General features: G+C 39.7%; 1 protein-coding gene across 2 annotated transcripts in view; it reads right to left on the reverse strand.

The window, feature by feature from the left end:
* Nucleotides 1–6,745: 6,745 nt before the first annotated feature.
* LOC120526378 (cytosolic phospholipase A2 gamma-like) overlaps nucleotides 6,746–17,505 on the reverse strand; it is a 162,774-nt gene continuing 152,014 nt past the window's right edge. For both annotated transcript variants that reach the window (XM_039749514.1, XM_039749513.1), the window contains exons 14-15: nucleotides 11,319–11,475; nucleotides 6,746–7,238 (exon numbers count right to left, since the gene is read on the reverse strand). In XM_039749514.1, coding sequence (XP_039605448.1) covers nucleotides 7,054–7,238; nucleotides 11,319–11,475 — 342 coding nt within the window. In that variant the 3' untranslated portion in view covers nucleotides 6,746–7,053. The remainder of the gene's footprint in view (nucleotides 7,239–11,318; nucleotides 11,476–17,505) is intronic.

Here is a 17,505-nt window from a genome sequence, read left to right on the forward strand (position 1 = left end):
TACCTATTTTTTTTTCTTTTCTCTGTACCCTAATAAGCTTTCATATGACACTCAGATGGAGGGCTACGATTCTCCTTTTCATGGTGACTTTGATATCTGACAATTTCTTCTTTATTTTGGGCACTGTGAAACTTTGTGAACTTGAGCTTTCGAGTTTCTCCGACACTCTATGTCACTCGATCAACTTCCTTTTGTTTGCCTCCACTTGGTATTCGCTGAAATTCTTCTGTTTTCCCCCGTGCTTTTGCCATTGTCTTTTCACAGAATGCTGAGCTTAAGGGCTATTCATATTTATTTGCATATTCAGAGGCGTAATTCTGGGAGGAGTTGGAGTGGGGCAGCAGGCGCGTGCACGTGTGTTACTTTTCATGCTGAACAGGATTTAAGGAGCGGAAGAATGTGGAAGCTGGCGTTCACACAGATTTATGCATCTACATTTTTTTGTGCACATTTCTGCTTTTGTCCGTTTACCATATTTTAGTGTGAATTCTACACACAGCGTTATGCATGAGGCCCCTTGAGAAAGCAAATGGCAGGATGCCTAGAGAGGAGTTGTGGTATTGTATGAGGAAATCAGGAGTGCGCCTCCTTTGGGGACCACAATCAATCAATCAATCAACATTTATTTATATAGCACATATTCATACAAAAAAATGTAGCTCAAAGTGCTTTACAAAATGAATAGAAAAATAGAAGACACAATAAAAAATAAACATAAGTCAACATTAATTAACACAGAATAAGAGTAAGGTCCGATGGCCAGAAAAAAACTCCAAAGGCTGGAGAAAAACCCTTTGAAGCTCAGCCCTGTTGGGGCCCGTGGTCACCGCCAGGGGGCGTCCCAATGCCTACAGAGCCCTGGACCTTAGTATTTCCGCCACACCCAGAAGTGCTTGGGGGGAAGACGATCAGGGACACCCGGAGTGCCGGTAGAAGATTGCGGGGAGACACATGGAGCACATCCAGGTGTGTATAAAAGAGGCCGCCTCCCTCCATTCGAAGAGGCCGCCTCCCTCCATTCGATGGCTGGAGTCGGGTGGAATAGGACAGAGCTCAGGAGGAGAGGAAAGAGGTGGCCTGAAGAGAGTGAGGCATTGTGTAAGGGCCTGGACTTTGGGGTGATTGGTGCTGCGACACTGAGTTGTGTGTGTTCCACTTGTATATATTGTTGTACATTTACATGTATTGGGTGACAAAATTATGTCTGCCTGTCTGTGTCCAGCCTGTTCCCCACAATAGCATCCCAGATGGGACGCGGCAGCGAGGGCTGCACGCGTGGTGAGGGAAGAGAGAACAAGAGGGCTAGCAGGATGTGGGCGGATGTGTGCCCCAGGTCTTAGCACCCTACGCCCCGAGCCAGCGGCGGCCTCGCATCAGTCTATAGGGATGCAGACGGGACAGGGTCTTTTCCTTTTTCCATAGGGAGATCCAAACCGTCACGGCATCCCAGAAGAAAAGGAGGAATCGAGGGAAGAGAGCTGGTTCCTCCAATAGGAAGGGACGTGATGCTGGGTGCTCACGTCCAGAGAATGGCCGCCCTCTGCGGAGGCAGAGGGAAACCCCACAGCTGGCTTAGGTGACTGGGGCGTGTGCAGTCCCGTCTGTTGTCACTTTATAGTGTAGTGTTGATGCCAATCATGGCTCTTTTCTGGTGACTCGCTATCCTTAAATGAACTGTTTGCTTTTTGCCGCACTAGTTGAAAAAAGCACCTGTGAGGAGCTGTTGTTTTTATAGACTCTTTAGCTGTATATAATGTAATGGCAGCTATTTGTTTTGATGATTCATCCCTAGCTTATATAACTTGCAATAGCAATGTGCATGCAGTTTGCCACACCGATTACATCTGGAAGACCAGACATTGCTGTCAATTGTGCTTTGATGTTTCCCAGTTCAACCATCGTGTATGGAAATCATATATCTGGATGACCAGCAAATAATACCATTGTATACAGCTGGCATGGTGTGACTCAGTGATGTTTGTTAAATAGATGATCGGTCAGCAAGTTCATTTTGAAAATCTCCTGTGGCTAAAAACCAGAGAGTGGACAGAACTTGTAAAGTTTGCATTTGTAATGCTGGCACCAGTTCAGCACACAGCTCCAAGAGGATAACTCTTGAAAATCGAAATCGACTTTGAAGCCAGTCATCATCATCATCATCGTCTATAAATATGCACTCTCTTCTGAATCTTCTATTTGCGATGTCTTCTAACAATGCTAAAACAGTTATGGTATGGTAGATTGAATAATTTGTTAATTCCTTGCACCATTATATTGTTACAGAATGATTACAATCAAGTGAATGACATTTGTAAATGCTGCTTTGACGCTGGGTGCCGCCAGTTTGCTAAATCGAGAAGAAACATCCGTGCACAAGGGTGGGGGTTTGTGCTGCCGTGAGAATGTGCGTGACTTTATGCCAAGTTTAGTTATTTTATACATCTTGAAGTGAGCGTGGAAACCGGAATATGCAACATTCATGCATACGCACCATTTATACATAAGACCCCTGGTTCTCCCTGATCAACTATGCAACCCTGACATGCTGCACCACACCTGCCTTACACCCAGTGGTACCAGTATAGCCAGAACTCTGAAAAGGCAGGTTATAAAATGGATGGATGGAAGTTTTGCTATGAAACCATGAATAACTACAATTAAAATACCAATGAAGTATAAATAAGGACACTTTTTACACCATACTAAAATTATATAAGACTCTATCTGAATTTGACAGCAGGGTGGTTAAAAAGCAGTTGGCATAAAACACACAGATTTAATTGTTGCACTTTTTTTATTCAGTAGTAATTTATTTTAGAAAAGGAATAAAGAAAAAAACATTAATATTCATTTGTAAAGCAGTAAAAGTATAATGCATAAAAAAACGCATAGATTAAAAAGAGGTACAGAATATGCTGAAGTCTCATATTATTGGTTTAACATATACATATTTATGAGTGACGTTCAAAAAGTTTCCGCACTTTTATATTTTCATTGGAAACAGTGAAGGCGGGAGGAGTTGTAATTGGTCGTGTCTGAGAGTGTCATGTGACGAGTTCTGTCTGGCCCTTGCAGTTTAGTATCAGAGTTGTCAACCTGTGGTGAAGGTGGCTTGGAAACATATAATATACATGTTTTTTATTTTTTTTAATTTTTATTACTATTTAATTTAATATTGTTTCTTTGTATCAGTATACTGCTGCTGGATTATGTGAATTTCCCCTTGGGATTAATAAAGTATCTATCTATCTATCTATCTATCTATCTATCTATCTATCTATCTATCTATCTACAACAACAACAACATTTATTTATATAGCACATTTTCATACAAACAGTAGCTCAAAGTGCTTTACATATTAAAGAATAGAAAAATGAAAGACATAATTATAAAACAAAATAAATCAACATTAACATCAATAAGAGTAAGGTTCAATGGCCAGGGGGGACAGAATCTATCTATCTATAAATTGCACCAAAGAGGAACAGCGTTCTGTCATACAATTTTGTGGGCAGAAGGTGTGCCGGAAGCAGAAATTCATCTTCAAGTGTGATCAGTATGAGGATAAAGTTCTCTCTCGTAGAGTCGTCTATGAGTGGATTGAAATGTTCAAAAATGGCCATACTAGTGTGACGGATGCAGAGAGCACTCCAGACGTCCAGTTACAGCCATGATCTCAAGAAGTGAAGAAAGATGATAATGTGAAAGCAGCAGTGCATCAGTGGTGTCACACTCAACCAAAAACATGTTTTGCTGATGGCATTAAAAAGTTGGTGTGACGCTGGGAAAATTGCATCAGAAAGGAAGGTGACAATGTAGAAAAGTGATGTTATTTGTTTTAGAAATTCTTAATGAATAGAGTGCAGAAACTTTTTGAACATCCCTCAGGACACTGAATTACTGGAAAGGAAGTGCTAACCACTCTACTAACCTGGTTTAACATATATTAAGTAATAATTATACTGTCCTATAGCCCATGATTGGTTCCCCCCTTGTGCTTAATGATGCCATAATAAACAGCAGCTAAATGAGATCCTATACATGCTCCAAATTTATAGCTATATGTACCAGATAAAAATCTTTGAGGTTAATGAATAATTTGTTTTTTTTTTATAGAAAATATTTAAGTATGCTAATTCCAAGGTTTTCCAAAGAGCAAATACATTCAAGATGCAGGACAGATGACTAATACAGATTAGTTACAGTATTAATCAGCCATGGAAACAAGAAGCCTCATTACTTTGTATTTCCCCAAAATCACTTAAGTATAATATTAAACTGTAAACAGTGATTGAAAACTTTTTAGGACTCTGTACTTTGTAGATTTTGCACACTGTGGATGGTAAGAGTTATGAAGATAGAGGTTCTGGACTGCATTAAGCCAGGAACATCACAGGCAGCTAAGATCACCAGCCAGAGACTAATCTCTTTTGGCCATGTAATGCAATCTAATGCATTGGAAAAGGTAGTAAGTTATGGATGGTGAGTAGAAACAAGGAAAAGAGGCCAGCTAGGAAGACACTGGATCAACACCATCAGGTCTGACACTGGGCTGAGTAAGAAAGATCTGAAAGAAGTCATAAAAGATTGGAAAGCTTAGAGATCTGCTCTGAAAGTTGGCCACAACTAAATGGGAAGTCAAGATTGTAGATTCAATTGATTATTTTGTAACCGCACTGTTATTAACAGGACAAATGAAATTAAGAATTTCAGTTTACTGGTTGTGAAGTGGGTGGCAATGTTGTAGTACAGTTGTCTTGCAACAAGGAGAACAGGGTTCACATTTTGGGTGCTCCTGCATGGAGTTTGCATGTTCTCTCGATGTCTGCATGGGTTTTCTCCAGATGCCCCGCTCTCCTCTCACAGTCCAAAGATATGCTGATGAAGGGGGATTGGTGATGTTAATTTGGCCCCACCATGTGTGTGTTTGTGTGTGAATGCATTTCCATATACATTGGCCAATAGTTTTCTCTTCAATCTAAAAACTCAATCCCATGTGATTAGCATTTCCTATTTGTGATGCACACTGATTTTTGTAGAAGAATTCATCTTACAATATTTTAGCAAAAATGCATGCACAAACAACTAGATAACTGACATGTAGACTATGCAACAGTTTTTTGTTTTCTTTTGTTTGTTTGTTTGTTTAATCGTTTTCTTTTGTATTTTTTGTCATTGCACAGTATTGGTCACCATTGGCTTATATTATGTCATAAACTTTTTCATGTTCGCTCCCCATGAAAATATGAGATTAAAAATTTTTCTTGGCCATCATGACACTTGAGGTAAGTAGCATATAAAATAATAGCATTTTTCAATGGAGTAATACTTTGAAGTAATTAAATTACGAGCCTGAGATACTTTTGTTTATTTTAACTGAAATTAAGAAGCAAGAAAAAATAATGTAATAATCGGGAGTCATCTCCCCTCGACTTGCTCATATGCTCAGATATGGGGATGGATATTTGAGGAGTAAACCACAAGACAATGATTATATTTTTATATTATATACGTTAAACAACCATTAACAACAAATCAAATGAAATTAATAATATATTTGACAATTATTATAAAAGTAAAGTTGAATAAAGTTGACTCTGCAGCTGCATGAATAAAAAACTATCATTTCTGGTTAGCGGAAAAAGCTCAAAAGTTGTTAGAAATGTATATTTTTTACCTAATATTTGTATGCAAAATTTGGTTGACCTAAGTGAAAGTGTACTCAAGTTATGGTATTTTCAGACTCAGGGAGGTCTAAAACTTCGAGATTCATCAAAATCTCGAGGTCAAATTTTTGAACGATTACAATACTTTCCCTGCACTTCATATATGAGAAAGTAAAAAATGATAGTATAGTAAAATGTACTCTTGTATATAGTCATTCCATTTTCAGTTTTACATAAAATTAAAGATATGACAAAAGGAAGCACTGGAGAGAATTACTACAAGATGCTTTTGAGAAGAATGTCCTACTAAGGCTAAATACTCTTAAAATAGAAAAAAAATGTAATAATCTTGTTCAGACTAAAAGTAAAAAGGATTTGTTTGAATAAAACAGATTCCTCCCTTGAAGACTGAAGAAATGGGCTGAATCTCAGCAACAGGCTACAGAACCGCAAAAGGGATTTTATTTTTATACTTTAACTCTACTATAGTGGATTTGTATCAGAAAAGATGTTAGAAATTTGATATCGTATTTATATGATCTTAATTAATTGTAATTTGCTGTGTGTGTGAACAAATAAAAGAAATATAAGATACATGAACTTGAAGTAGACATTTAGTTTTTTTCTTTTCTCTAAGATTTAGATGGCTGGGGTCAAATCTTAGCACCCTACAGTCACCGATGCCTCCAGATTTCTTACTCCTGTCCTGGGGAAAGGAAGGCAGATAACCTGGATGCCCCACTTTATTCTTTCTTTACATAAACACTATCCATCCATCCATTTTCTAACCCGCTGAATCCGAATACAGGGACATGGGGGTCTGCTGGAGCCAATCCCAGCCAACACAGGGTACAAGGCAGGAACCAATCCTGGGCAGGGTGCCAACCCACCGCAGGACACACACAAACACACCCACACACCAAGCACACACTAGGGCCAATTTAGAATCGCCAATCCACCTAACCTGCATGTCTTTGGATTGTGGGAGGAAGCCGGAGTGCCCGGAGGAAACCCACGCAGACACGGGGAGAACATGCAAACTCCACGCAGGGAGGACCCGGGAAGTGAACCCAGGTCTCCTAACTGCGAGGCAGCAGCGCTACCACTGCGCCACCGTGTCGTGCATTACATAAACACATTTAACAAATAAACTAGAGGGCACTACACGTGTTTTATATATGGAGATATAATTCAATTTAGGACAATTATGACACAGACATAATGATGGGTGTTGAAAACAGAGAGTGAAACTAACAGACTGAAAGCAGAGGGCCTTTATGTTAACTTGACACCCCGTGTCCCAAAACCTGTGACACCAAGAAATTTCAGTACCGAAGGCGATGAGAGGAGTGTGACTGTGTGGCAATGGAGGGTCTGACTGTCTATTTAAGATAGACAGCAGCCTCCAGAGTTCTCAGGGTCAATTTGTTGTGCACATTTCTTGTTCTTGATTGCTTTCAATATTTTTTCCTTATTTCGTGTGACATTTTCTTTGGCTATCTTCAAAAGTTTGTCAACTTCTTCTTGAGTGTATCCTGACTTTAAAGTAGGGTAGTTGTCAATAGTCGCCTCTGAAAAACAAGCAAAAGATATAAAAGTGTTATTAAAAAGAAAAAAAAGTCTACATGCTTCTAACAAAATAACTCAAGCTATTTGATTACTAATCTAAATAAAAGAACTTATAACTTCATACAAGCAGATTTTTTATCAATTAACTATGTCTCCTTGTGAAATGAAATGAAGATAAAAAACTACTTCTGCCCTTGACATGTAAATTGACAACTAAATGTTACATTAAATCTCATTGCACCATGATTTTGATCATCTTCCATTAGTATTTACTGCATATGTGGAACCCCATGAAACAAATTTTACATAAATTTAACATAAGGTAAGATATAATGAGAACAAACTATCCAGCCAAACATATAGTAATAAATCAATCCCTGTTCAGCAAATTAACGCAATCCAAGGCTCAGGTGCAAGAAGAGGACATGGACAAAACTAACACCTGGAACCAATTTCTGATAGATTTTTCCTTCCACTTCCACCATCTTCCAATGACCAGTCCCCCCCCACACCATTGCTACTACATCAATATCTCCTACCACGTCAACTGGAATGGCCAGTGACAAATCCACCTCAGACCATTAGTGCTAGCTGTCTATAACTGATGGCCAAGTGAGGAGACTATACACAAGAAAACCTGTGGGAACAGATGTCCAGTCCTTGAGTTCTTAAAGCCTGTGATGACCAACATGGTGTCACCTCCTCAGTCTGTCCCTAAGGCTACAGAAAGTGAAACTGCTGTGGAAAACATCTTGAATTGTTCCTCTTCCAAAAAAGGCAGGCACCTAATGACTACAGACCAGTGGCACTTATGTGTCACATTATGAAGACCTTTGAGAGACTGGTCCTGGACTATATGAGTCCTCTTGTGATAGACCGTCTGGACCACTGCAGTTTGCCAGTCAGACAAAGGTTGAAGTGGAGGATGCAAATATCTATCTACAAGGCCGGACAAAGTTGGCAGCCCCGTGAGAATTATCTTTTTGATTTCTCCAGTGCCTTCAATACCATGGAGTCATCTCTGTTAAGGGGTAAACTCAGAGATGTGCAGATGGATAAGCCTGTGCTGTCCTGGATAATCGACCATCTGTCAGACAGACTGCAGTTTGTGAATGTATTTCTGATATGGAGCCACACAAACAGCAGTCTCCTTTTCTCTTCACCTGTGTACGTCATATCACTTGTAGAAATTCTCATATGACTCAGCACTAATGGGATGAATAAGGGAGATGAGAAAGAGGAGCCACAGGGTGATCTTTGAGAATCCTCTGCAATTCAACATCAGTGAAGCAAAGGGATTATTTACTGAATTGTTTCTGCACCAAACAGCCTCTACACCCAGTCACAGTTCAGGGAGTGAATGTAGAGAAAGTGAACTTCTACAAGTACTTGGTTTTGGAAGGTTGGACCAGTCTATTAACAAAAAGGAACAACAGGAGAAAAGACAGAGCCACAGGCATATAACGTTTAAGCATTTATAGCATTATATGGCATAGATAAATTACAGATGTGGATCAATTTGTTGGTCCCCTTAAAGCACATTGAAAAAGTGCTTTGTGCACCATGAAAGTATTGAAATGAAGTGCAATTGTCCCCTGGGTACTTGCATGCCTTTGACATGTCATTGAGTAAAGCAAAGCAAGTTTGACAAGAGATCAAGTGTTGCATCTTCTACAAAGTGATTTTAAAATGGCCTGAACACATTTGTTGGGACTTCTAGGAAAGATCCTAAATAATTGGATTTGAGTGATATTTCAAACCAGCTGTTTTCTTGAGTTCATATCACACATGTCTCCACTCATGCAATCAGTCATTTAAGTGGGAAAAAAGTTGTCACTCTGCTGTTTGGGGCCATCGTGTGTCCCACACTGAACATGGACCAGTGAAAGCAAAAGAGAGGGTTGCCTGAGGAGGTCAGAATGAAAATGACAGAGAAGCATGTTAAGTGCAAAGACTAGAAGACCATCTCCAGGCAGCTTGATGTTCCTGCGACAACAGCTGCAAATATTGTTATGATATTTTAAGTCCATGGGACTGCAGTCAACCCCACTGGACAAGGCCTCAAGAGAAAAATCAACCAGATAATGGACAGAAAGACAGTGAGAATGGTAGACAAAAAGCTAAGGACAACTTCTTAAAAGATATAAACTGAACACCAAGGTGAAAGTCTATCACTGTCTGATCACACCATCCAACGCTTTTTGAGTGACAGTGGGCTCAATGGATGAAAACCCCAGAGGACTCCACTGCTGCAAGAAAACCAATTTGCTTAAATGTATGTTCGTGAGCTACAGTGATTCTTGGAGAATTTTTTTCAGGGATGTCAAAAACAAGGCCATTACATCACTCCTTGTATGGTTTTGGGTCATAGAAAAATAAATCGTTGTTGTTGTCCTTTGGACAGATGAGAGAAAAGTGGAGCTTTATGGCAAGTCTCATCAGCTCTATGCCCACAGAGAAAAAATGAAGCTTTTAAATAAAAGAACACTATATATAATTATAATTCCAAAAGCCAAACTTAAAAGAAGTGGTGAGGTGGCCTTCTGCTGTTATGCACCTAAAATCTGGAATAGCCTGCCAAGAGGAATTCACCAGGCTGATACAGTAGAGCAGTTTAAAACACTGCTGAAAACACATTACTTTAACATGGCCTTTTTATAACTTCACTTTAACTTAATCCTGATACTCTGTATGTTCAATTCATCATAATAACTATTCATGGTGGCTCTAAAATCCATACTGACCCCTACTCTCTCTTCTGTTTCTTTTTCCGGTTTCTTTGTGTTGTCGGCCTGCGCCACCACCACCTACTCAAAGCATCATGATGCACCAACATTGATGGACTGAAAGCCAGAAGTCTACGTGACCATCATCATCAGGTCCTTCCATGAAAACCCTAAATACAAAGAGGACTGTTTGACTTATGTTAGGTAGATTGCCCAGAGGGGACTGGGCGGTCTCGTGGTCTGGAACCCCTACAGATTTTATTTTTTTCTCCAGCCTTTGGAGTTTTTTTTTTTTGTTTTTTCTGTCCACCCTGGCCATCGGACCTTACTCTTATTCTATGTTAATTAATGTTGACTTATGTTTATTTTTTATTGTGTCTTCTATTTTTCTATTCATTTTGTAAAGCACTTTGAGCTACATTATTTTGTATGAAAATGTGCTATATAAATAAATGTTGATTGATTGATTGATTGAACACTATAGCTACTGTGAAACATGGAGGAGGCTCAGTTATGTTGTGAGGCTGCTTTTCTGTGTCTGACATGGGGTGCTTTGAGTCTGAACAGGGAACAATGAAACCTCAACACTATCAAGACATTCTGGATCGAAAAATAATGCCCAGTGTCAGAAAGCGCTGTCTCAGTGACAGATCATGGATCCTCCAACAGGATAATGAGCCAAAACACACAGCTAAAAGCACCCAAGAACAAAACATCGGACTATTCTCAAGTGGCCTTCTATAAGCCCTGATTTGAAATCTAGCAAACATCTTGGAAAGAACTGAGACATGCATTCTGGGGAAGGTCCCTTCAAGCCTGTCACAGTTGAAGCAGTTTGCTCAGAATGACTCGGTCAAACCACCTGTAGACCGGTCCTGTAGACAGGACGTCTCATGGAGAGCTCCTGGAAATGCTCATGTGCAGTGACTGCAAAGTCTAAAGGTTGTGCAGTCAAATATTAGGTTAAGGGTCCCAGCCATTTTTATCTCTGTCATTATTTGAAATACTCTGTGGAATCAAAACTCTAAAGTAAAGTCTCATTTTTGTTAAAAACGGAATAAACAATGATTGGTGACGAAGTTGTTTCAGAGACAATTGTGGACTCTTCATCTTTCATGGAGGGGTACCAACAATTTGTCCACATCTGTAAGTTCATTTAAATAATGTATCATGTTAAAAGAAAAAAAAAGGTTCTTCCCCTCATAGAATTAATCATGATTGTGAGATTTTTTTGTCCCATGACTTCCCAACAGTTCCTTCTTCATAACTTGTATCCCATATCATTTTAGGAAATCCATAGTAACTTAAAGAGTTACTGTAAGTTATGCCATCAAAACCAGCAAATGTTCTACTTGCCATTCTTGTTGACCTTGTTGAACAGGGGCATGTGAATCACTGTTGGAGTCGAGGTGTCGCTGTACACACTGCAGTCTTCAGGTTGCTTGTCTTCTTTGTTCACCGAGGGAAAATGAAGATGATTTTCTTTAGCAAACTCCTTAGCTAGTGTCAATGTCTAAAACAACATATAAAAAAAAGAATAAATAAAACGTTTTTTCAGGTGCATTTTCCATTAATGTTTTCTTCATCTAATTTTATGACTGGATTATATGATTTAACCAGCATAAAAAGGACTGTCCAACCTGCTTATTCAATTTAGGGTTGTGAAATTTACAGTTTATCGAAGTGTCATTGAACACAACCAAGAAACCAAGTTTGGATCGAATGTTAGTCCATTATCCACACAGGACTAGTTTAGAGCCCATAGTGAAACTAATGTGGATGTTTTTGAGATGTGAGAGCAAAACCAGGAGGAGGTTGGGAACATCCGCTGATACAGCACCCACCACATGACGAACCATGCGGATTGGGACCTGACTGCAGCCATACAACCATACAGCCATGGATGAGACTTCTGCACCACTCTGAACCAGAATACACCCAAACAAAAAAAACTTGAGCATTATAACAATCAGACCATTTTCATTTTATTTCATAGGCCTGAGAGCAGCATCTGTTGGGATGTGCATTGCACAGAGATCATAAATGAAAGTAATACACAGGTATAATGCTAACTCCTGTATCAAGAGGTGGCGACTGTTCTGCGCTTCTCCATTATTTTTATTTGAGGTGAATTATGCAGGTTTGATGGAAGAATTATTTATTTGGCAACTGCCTTTTACCAAAATGATCTACCAGAGCACAGGTAGGCTAATGTGAATTGTTGGCAGTCACACAGACAGAAAAAGGGGAATTATACAGATTTAGTAATGATCCTCTAGCCACTGTTTCAGATACAGTAGATATAAAGGATCAACAGTGGAGTCTGAAAGAAATAAAACTACCTCTGATTCCCTAGAATATCAGTACTTTTGGACCTTTAGAGGTTTGAACGTCTCGGAATTGTCACTTAGGCAAGTATTATTCTTCAGACACCCTAACTAATTTAATAAATGGAGTGGATGTTGAATAATCCAAACAGAGACGGACAAGAAACCATTTAAAGGAGAAGACATTTCTCAAAATGGAGAAAACAACCTTGAAGAGCATAGAATGGATGGACATTTAAAGTGTAAGGGACATGTTTAAAGTGAACTTGCAGATGATACCAAACTAGACGGATGTATGAATAATGGAGAATCAACTAAATTGTTACAAATAAACTTGAACTGCATATAGGCTTAGGAAGATTTCTGGCAGAAGAAATTTAATATAATTAAATAATTTAATTTAATTTAATGCTTTTAGTCGACTAGATTACTATAATGCACTCCTTTCAGTACCACCTAAGAATGACATCAATTGGTTGCAACGAGTGCTGAATGCAGTTACCAGAATCTTAACTAGGAAAAGAAAATCCAAGCACATCACACCTGTCTTAATGTCACTACACTGGTTACCTGTGCCATTTAGAATTCAAAAATCTCGCTCCATCCTATATTTCAGAATGCTTCTCACCTAACACACCAAATCGTAACCTTAGATCTTCAAATGAGTGTCTGCTTATATTTCCAAGAGCTGATCTTCAAAGATCTTCTGATCTTCTGGGCTTCCCTACTTAAGCTGCTACCCCCGCGACCCGACCTTGGATAAGCGGAAGAGGATGGATGGATGGATGATGTTCAAAGAAGTGTTGAGGCGGCCTTCTGCTGTTATGCACCTAAAATCTGGAATAGCTTACTGATAGGAATTCACCAAGTTAATACGGTGGAGCATTTTAAAACACTGCTAAAATCCCATTATTTTAACTTGGGTTTGTCATAGCTACATTTTAGTGCAACCCTGATAAACTATATATGCATTGAATTATCATTTATATCATGGCTCTGCAATCCGTACTAATCCCTACTTTTCTCTGCTGTTCTTTGTCCAGTTTTCTGTGGTGGCGATCTGCACCACCACCAACCCCTGATCAAAGCACCATGCAGTTCCCCACATTGATGGATTGAAGGCCAGATATCCACATGACCATCATCATCAAATTTTTCCATGTGAAGCCTGAAAACCATGAGGACTGATTACGATCATTTATGTTAGGTAGAATGCCCAGTGGGGTCTGGGTGGTCTCGTTGCCTTGGATGCCCAACAGATTTAATTTGTTTTTGCCCTTCTGTTTTTTTTTTTTTTGTTTGTTTTTTCTGTCCTCCTGGCGGGCGGCGCAGTGGGTAGCGCTGCCACCTCGCAGTTAGGAGACCGGGGTTCGCTTCTCGGGTCCTCCCTGCGTGGAGTTTGCATGTTCTCCCCGTGTCTGCGTGGGTTTCCTCTGGATACTTCGGTTTCCTCCCACAGTCCAAAGACAAGCAGGTTAGGTGCATTGGCGATTCTAAATTGTCCCTAGTGTGTGCTTGGTGTAGGGGTGTGTGTGTGCCCTGCGGTGGGCCGGCACTCTGCCCGGGGTTTGTTTCCTGCCTTGTGCCCTGTGTTGGCTGGGATTGGCTCCAGCCAATCTTATTTTTTAATTTTTATTTTTTAATACAGTGTAACTTTTCTTTCTTCATCTTGTAAAGCACTTTGAGCTACATCATTTGTATGAAAACATGCTATACAAATAAATGTTGTTGTTGTTGTAAAAAAGCAGCAGTTTTACTTTGAGGTTGTTCCATATTTCTTGTCTTTCTGACCATGACATAAAGAGTTAATCTGGGACCCAGCACGGGAAACCTCACAATCTGATTCTTACATTCACCGCCAAGAGCTTATGACCATAATTAAAAATGGAGATGAATCCCAACCAGTAAATTACCAGTAAATCCACTTAGCTTCTGACATTCCATGGACTATTTACAACATACACAATAATGCTTCCACTAGCCAATCTTTTCAAAGAAAGAACCATAACTTCATATTTGGAAGTGCTTATTCTCATCCCAGTTACATCACATTCAGTTGCAAACTGTTACAGTGCAAGCCAGAGATCTCAATCTGGTGAGGCTACAAGGACACTATCATTTTCAGTCCGAATAGCAGGAATGCAAACCCTTAATTTCTCAAAATAGATACCATCCCAACCTTGGCTTTGCCTTGCTGTAGTCAATGAAAATCATGAACAGCAGAGAAGACAAGGTGCTTACATTAAACATCCTTAACTAATACCAAGCATGCAAACAAAACCCTTTCTCCTCACAAACTGTGGCCAAATGTCATGCGTCACCAACACTAGAATCCCATGTTCTTGCAGAACCCTCAACAAGATACTGCAGGGTACACTGTCGTGAACTTCTGTGAAGTTCCATGATTTCTCAGATATCTGTGCAAGGGTAAACAGTTGATCCTTTGTTCCACGGCCAGGATGAAACCCACCTCATTTCTTATAATATTATAGGAGTGACTTTCAAAGGCTTTCCCTGGAAGGCTAAGGAGAGTGATTCCTTTGTGATAATAACAAGATATTGAACAAGGCTTACGCACAACAACTGAAGAGCCATGTTAGCCAAGACAGACCAACAATAGCCAGTGATTTCAGCATTTCCAGTCAGAACTCAATAACCTCTATGACCTTGACACTGCGTTTTTTTAATCACCACAAAACCATTCAGCCAGAGATCCAGTCACAATCCCATCAATTGTTTCTCATATTTCCATCTCTAAGAAGGGCATATTGACTGGGTCAAGGAGTTCTTGAAAATGTTCCTTTCCCTTCACTGGGATATCTACCATTGAAGTCAACATTTCCCCATCAGTGCTGAGAACAGCCTGGACCATGTTACCTGATATCCTTTCCTAAGTCATTGAATATTTTGCCAGAACTTCTCTGAGACTTTCCAAAAGTCATACTTCACAACTTCACCACACTCTACCTGAACACAGGCTTTTGCTTTGGCCCATTAAATTTGATAACATTGCATAGGAGACCTCTTTCCTCAGTTTCACAGCTTCCCTTATGCTAGTGTCCAGAAGCTGCTCTTAGCTCTCTTGCCATGAAAAACATCTGCAGTGTTCAGGCAAACAGCTCTTTTGGCTGCCTCCACTATCTCTTGATGATGATCTGTTTGGACACTACATCCCTGATCTTCATTGAGATGTAGGAAAAGGATTTACGGAGGTATTAGTTGAACTCATTCTAAACACAGGCTAGTCTTTCCTAACATACCTTATCTACCCATTTTGGTGTTCTAGATGTTTCTAGTTGGTTCTCCTTGTGTCTGTGCCAGCTAATCACTATGTGGTAACCACAGCTCAACAACTCTATTTACTGGAGAGTCCAGAACATACGGCTTCAAATCAGATAACCCAACTGCAAAGTCGATTATTGACTTTTACAGTTAGGTTCATAAATATTTGGACAGAGACAACTTTTTTCTAATTTTGTTTCTGTGCATTACCACAATGAATTTTAAATGAAACAACTCAGATGCAGTTGAACGGCAGACTTTCAGCTTTAATTCAGTGGGTTGAACAACACAATTGCATAAAAATGTGAGGCAACTAAAGCATTTTTTAACACAATCCCTTCATTTCAGGGGCTCAAAAGTAATTGGACAATTGACTCAAAGGCTATTTCATGGGCAGGTGTGGGCAAGTCCGTCGTTATGTCTTATCAATTAAGCAGATAAAAGGCCTGGAGTTGATTTGAGGTGTGGTGCTTGCATGTGGAAGATTTTGCTGTGAACAGACAACATGTAGTCAAAGGAGCTCTCCATGCAGGTGAAAGAAGCCATCCTTAAGCTGCGAAAACAGAAAAAAATCATCCGAGAAATTGCTACAATATTACGAGTGGCAAAATCTACAGTTTGGTACATCCTGAGAAAGAAAGCAAGCACTGGTGAACTCAGCAACGCAAAAAGACCTGGACGTCCACAGAAGACAACAGTGGTGGATGATCGCAGAATCATTTCCATGGTGAAGAGAAACCCCTTCACAACAGCCAACCAAGTGAACAACACTCTCCAGGGCTTGGCCGGCGTATCGATATCCAAGTCTACCATAAAGAGAAGACTGCATGAAAGTAAATACAGAGGGTGCACTGCAAGGTGCAAGCCACTCATAAGCCTCAAGAATAGAAAGGCTAGATTGGACTTTGCTAAAGAACATCTAAAAAAGCCAGCACAGTTCTGGAAAAACATTCTTTGGACAGATGAAACCAAGATCAACCTCTACCAGAATGATGGCAAGAAAAAGTATGGAGAAGGCGTGGAACAGCTCATTATCCAAAGCATAGCACATCATCTGTAAAACACGGTGGAGTCAGGCAGTGTGATGGCTTGGGCGTGCATGGCTGCCAGTGGCACTGGGACACTAGTGTTTATTGATGATGTGACACAGGACAGAAGCAGCCGAATGAATTCTGAGGTGTTCAGAGACATACTGTCTGCTCAAATCCAGCTCAATGATCAAATTGATTGGGCGGCGTTTCATGATACAGATGGACAATGACCCAAAACATACAGCCAAAGCAACCCAGGAGTTTATTAAAGCAAAGAAGTGGAAAATTCTTGAATGGCCAAGTCAGTCACCTGATCTTAACCCAATTGAGCGTGCATTTCACTTGTTGAAGACTAAACTTCGGACAGAAAGGCCCACAAACAAACAGCAACTGAAAGGAAATTAAAGATTAATTAAAGATCAATTAAAAAGGAGGAAACCCAGCATCTGGTGATGTCCATGAGTTCAAGACTTCAGGCTGGCATTGCCAGCAAAGGGTTTTCAAACAAGTATTAGAAATGAACATTTTATTTTCAGTTATTTAATTTGTCCAATTGCTTTTGAGCCCCTGAAATGAAGGGATTGTGTTAAAAAAATACTTTAGCTCCCTCACATTTTTAGGCAATCTTTTTGTTCAACCCACTGAATTAAAGCTGAAAGTCTGCACTTCAACGTCATCTGAGTTGTTTCATTTAAAATTCATTATGGCAATGTACAGAACCAAAATTAGAAAAAAGTTGTCTCTGTCCTAATATTTATGGACCTAACTGCAGCTCCAGATACACTGGTACTAGGTACACTTATAAGAATTCTTGTGTTTGTACTTGTGTTTATTGTGGGCAATCCATGGCTAGAACAAAAATCCAATAATGATTCATTAGTCTGATTTAAGTCAAGTAGGCCT

This window comes from Polypterus senegalus, chromosome 3 (genome assembly GCF_016835505.1).
Source record: "Polypterus senegalus isolate Bchr_013 chromosome 3, ASM1683550v1, whole genome shotgun sequence".
Lineage (NCBI taxonomy): Eukaryota > Metazoa > Chordata > Cladistia > Polypteriformes > Polypteridae > Polypterus > Polypterus senegalus.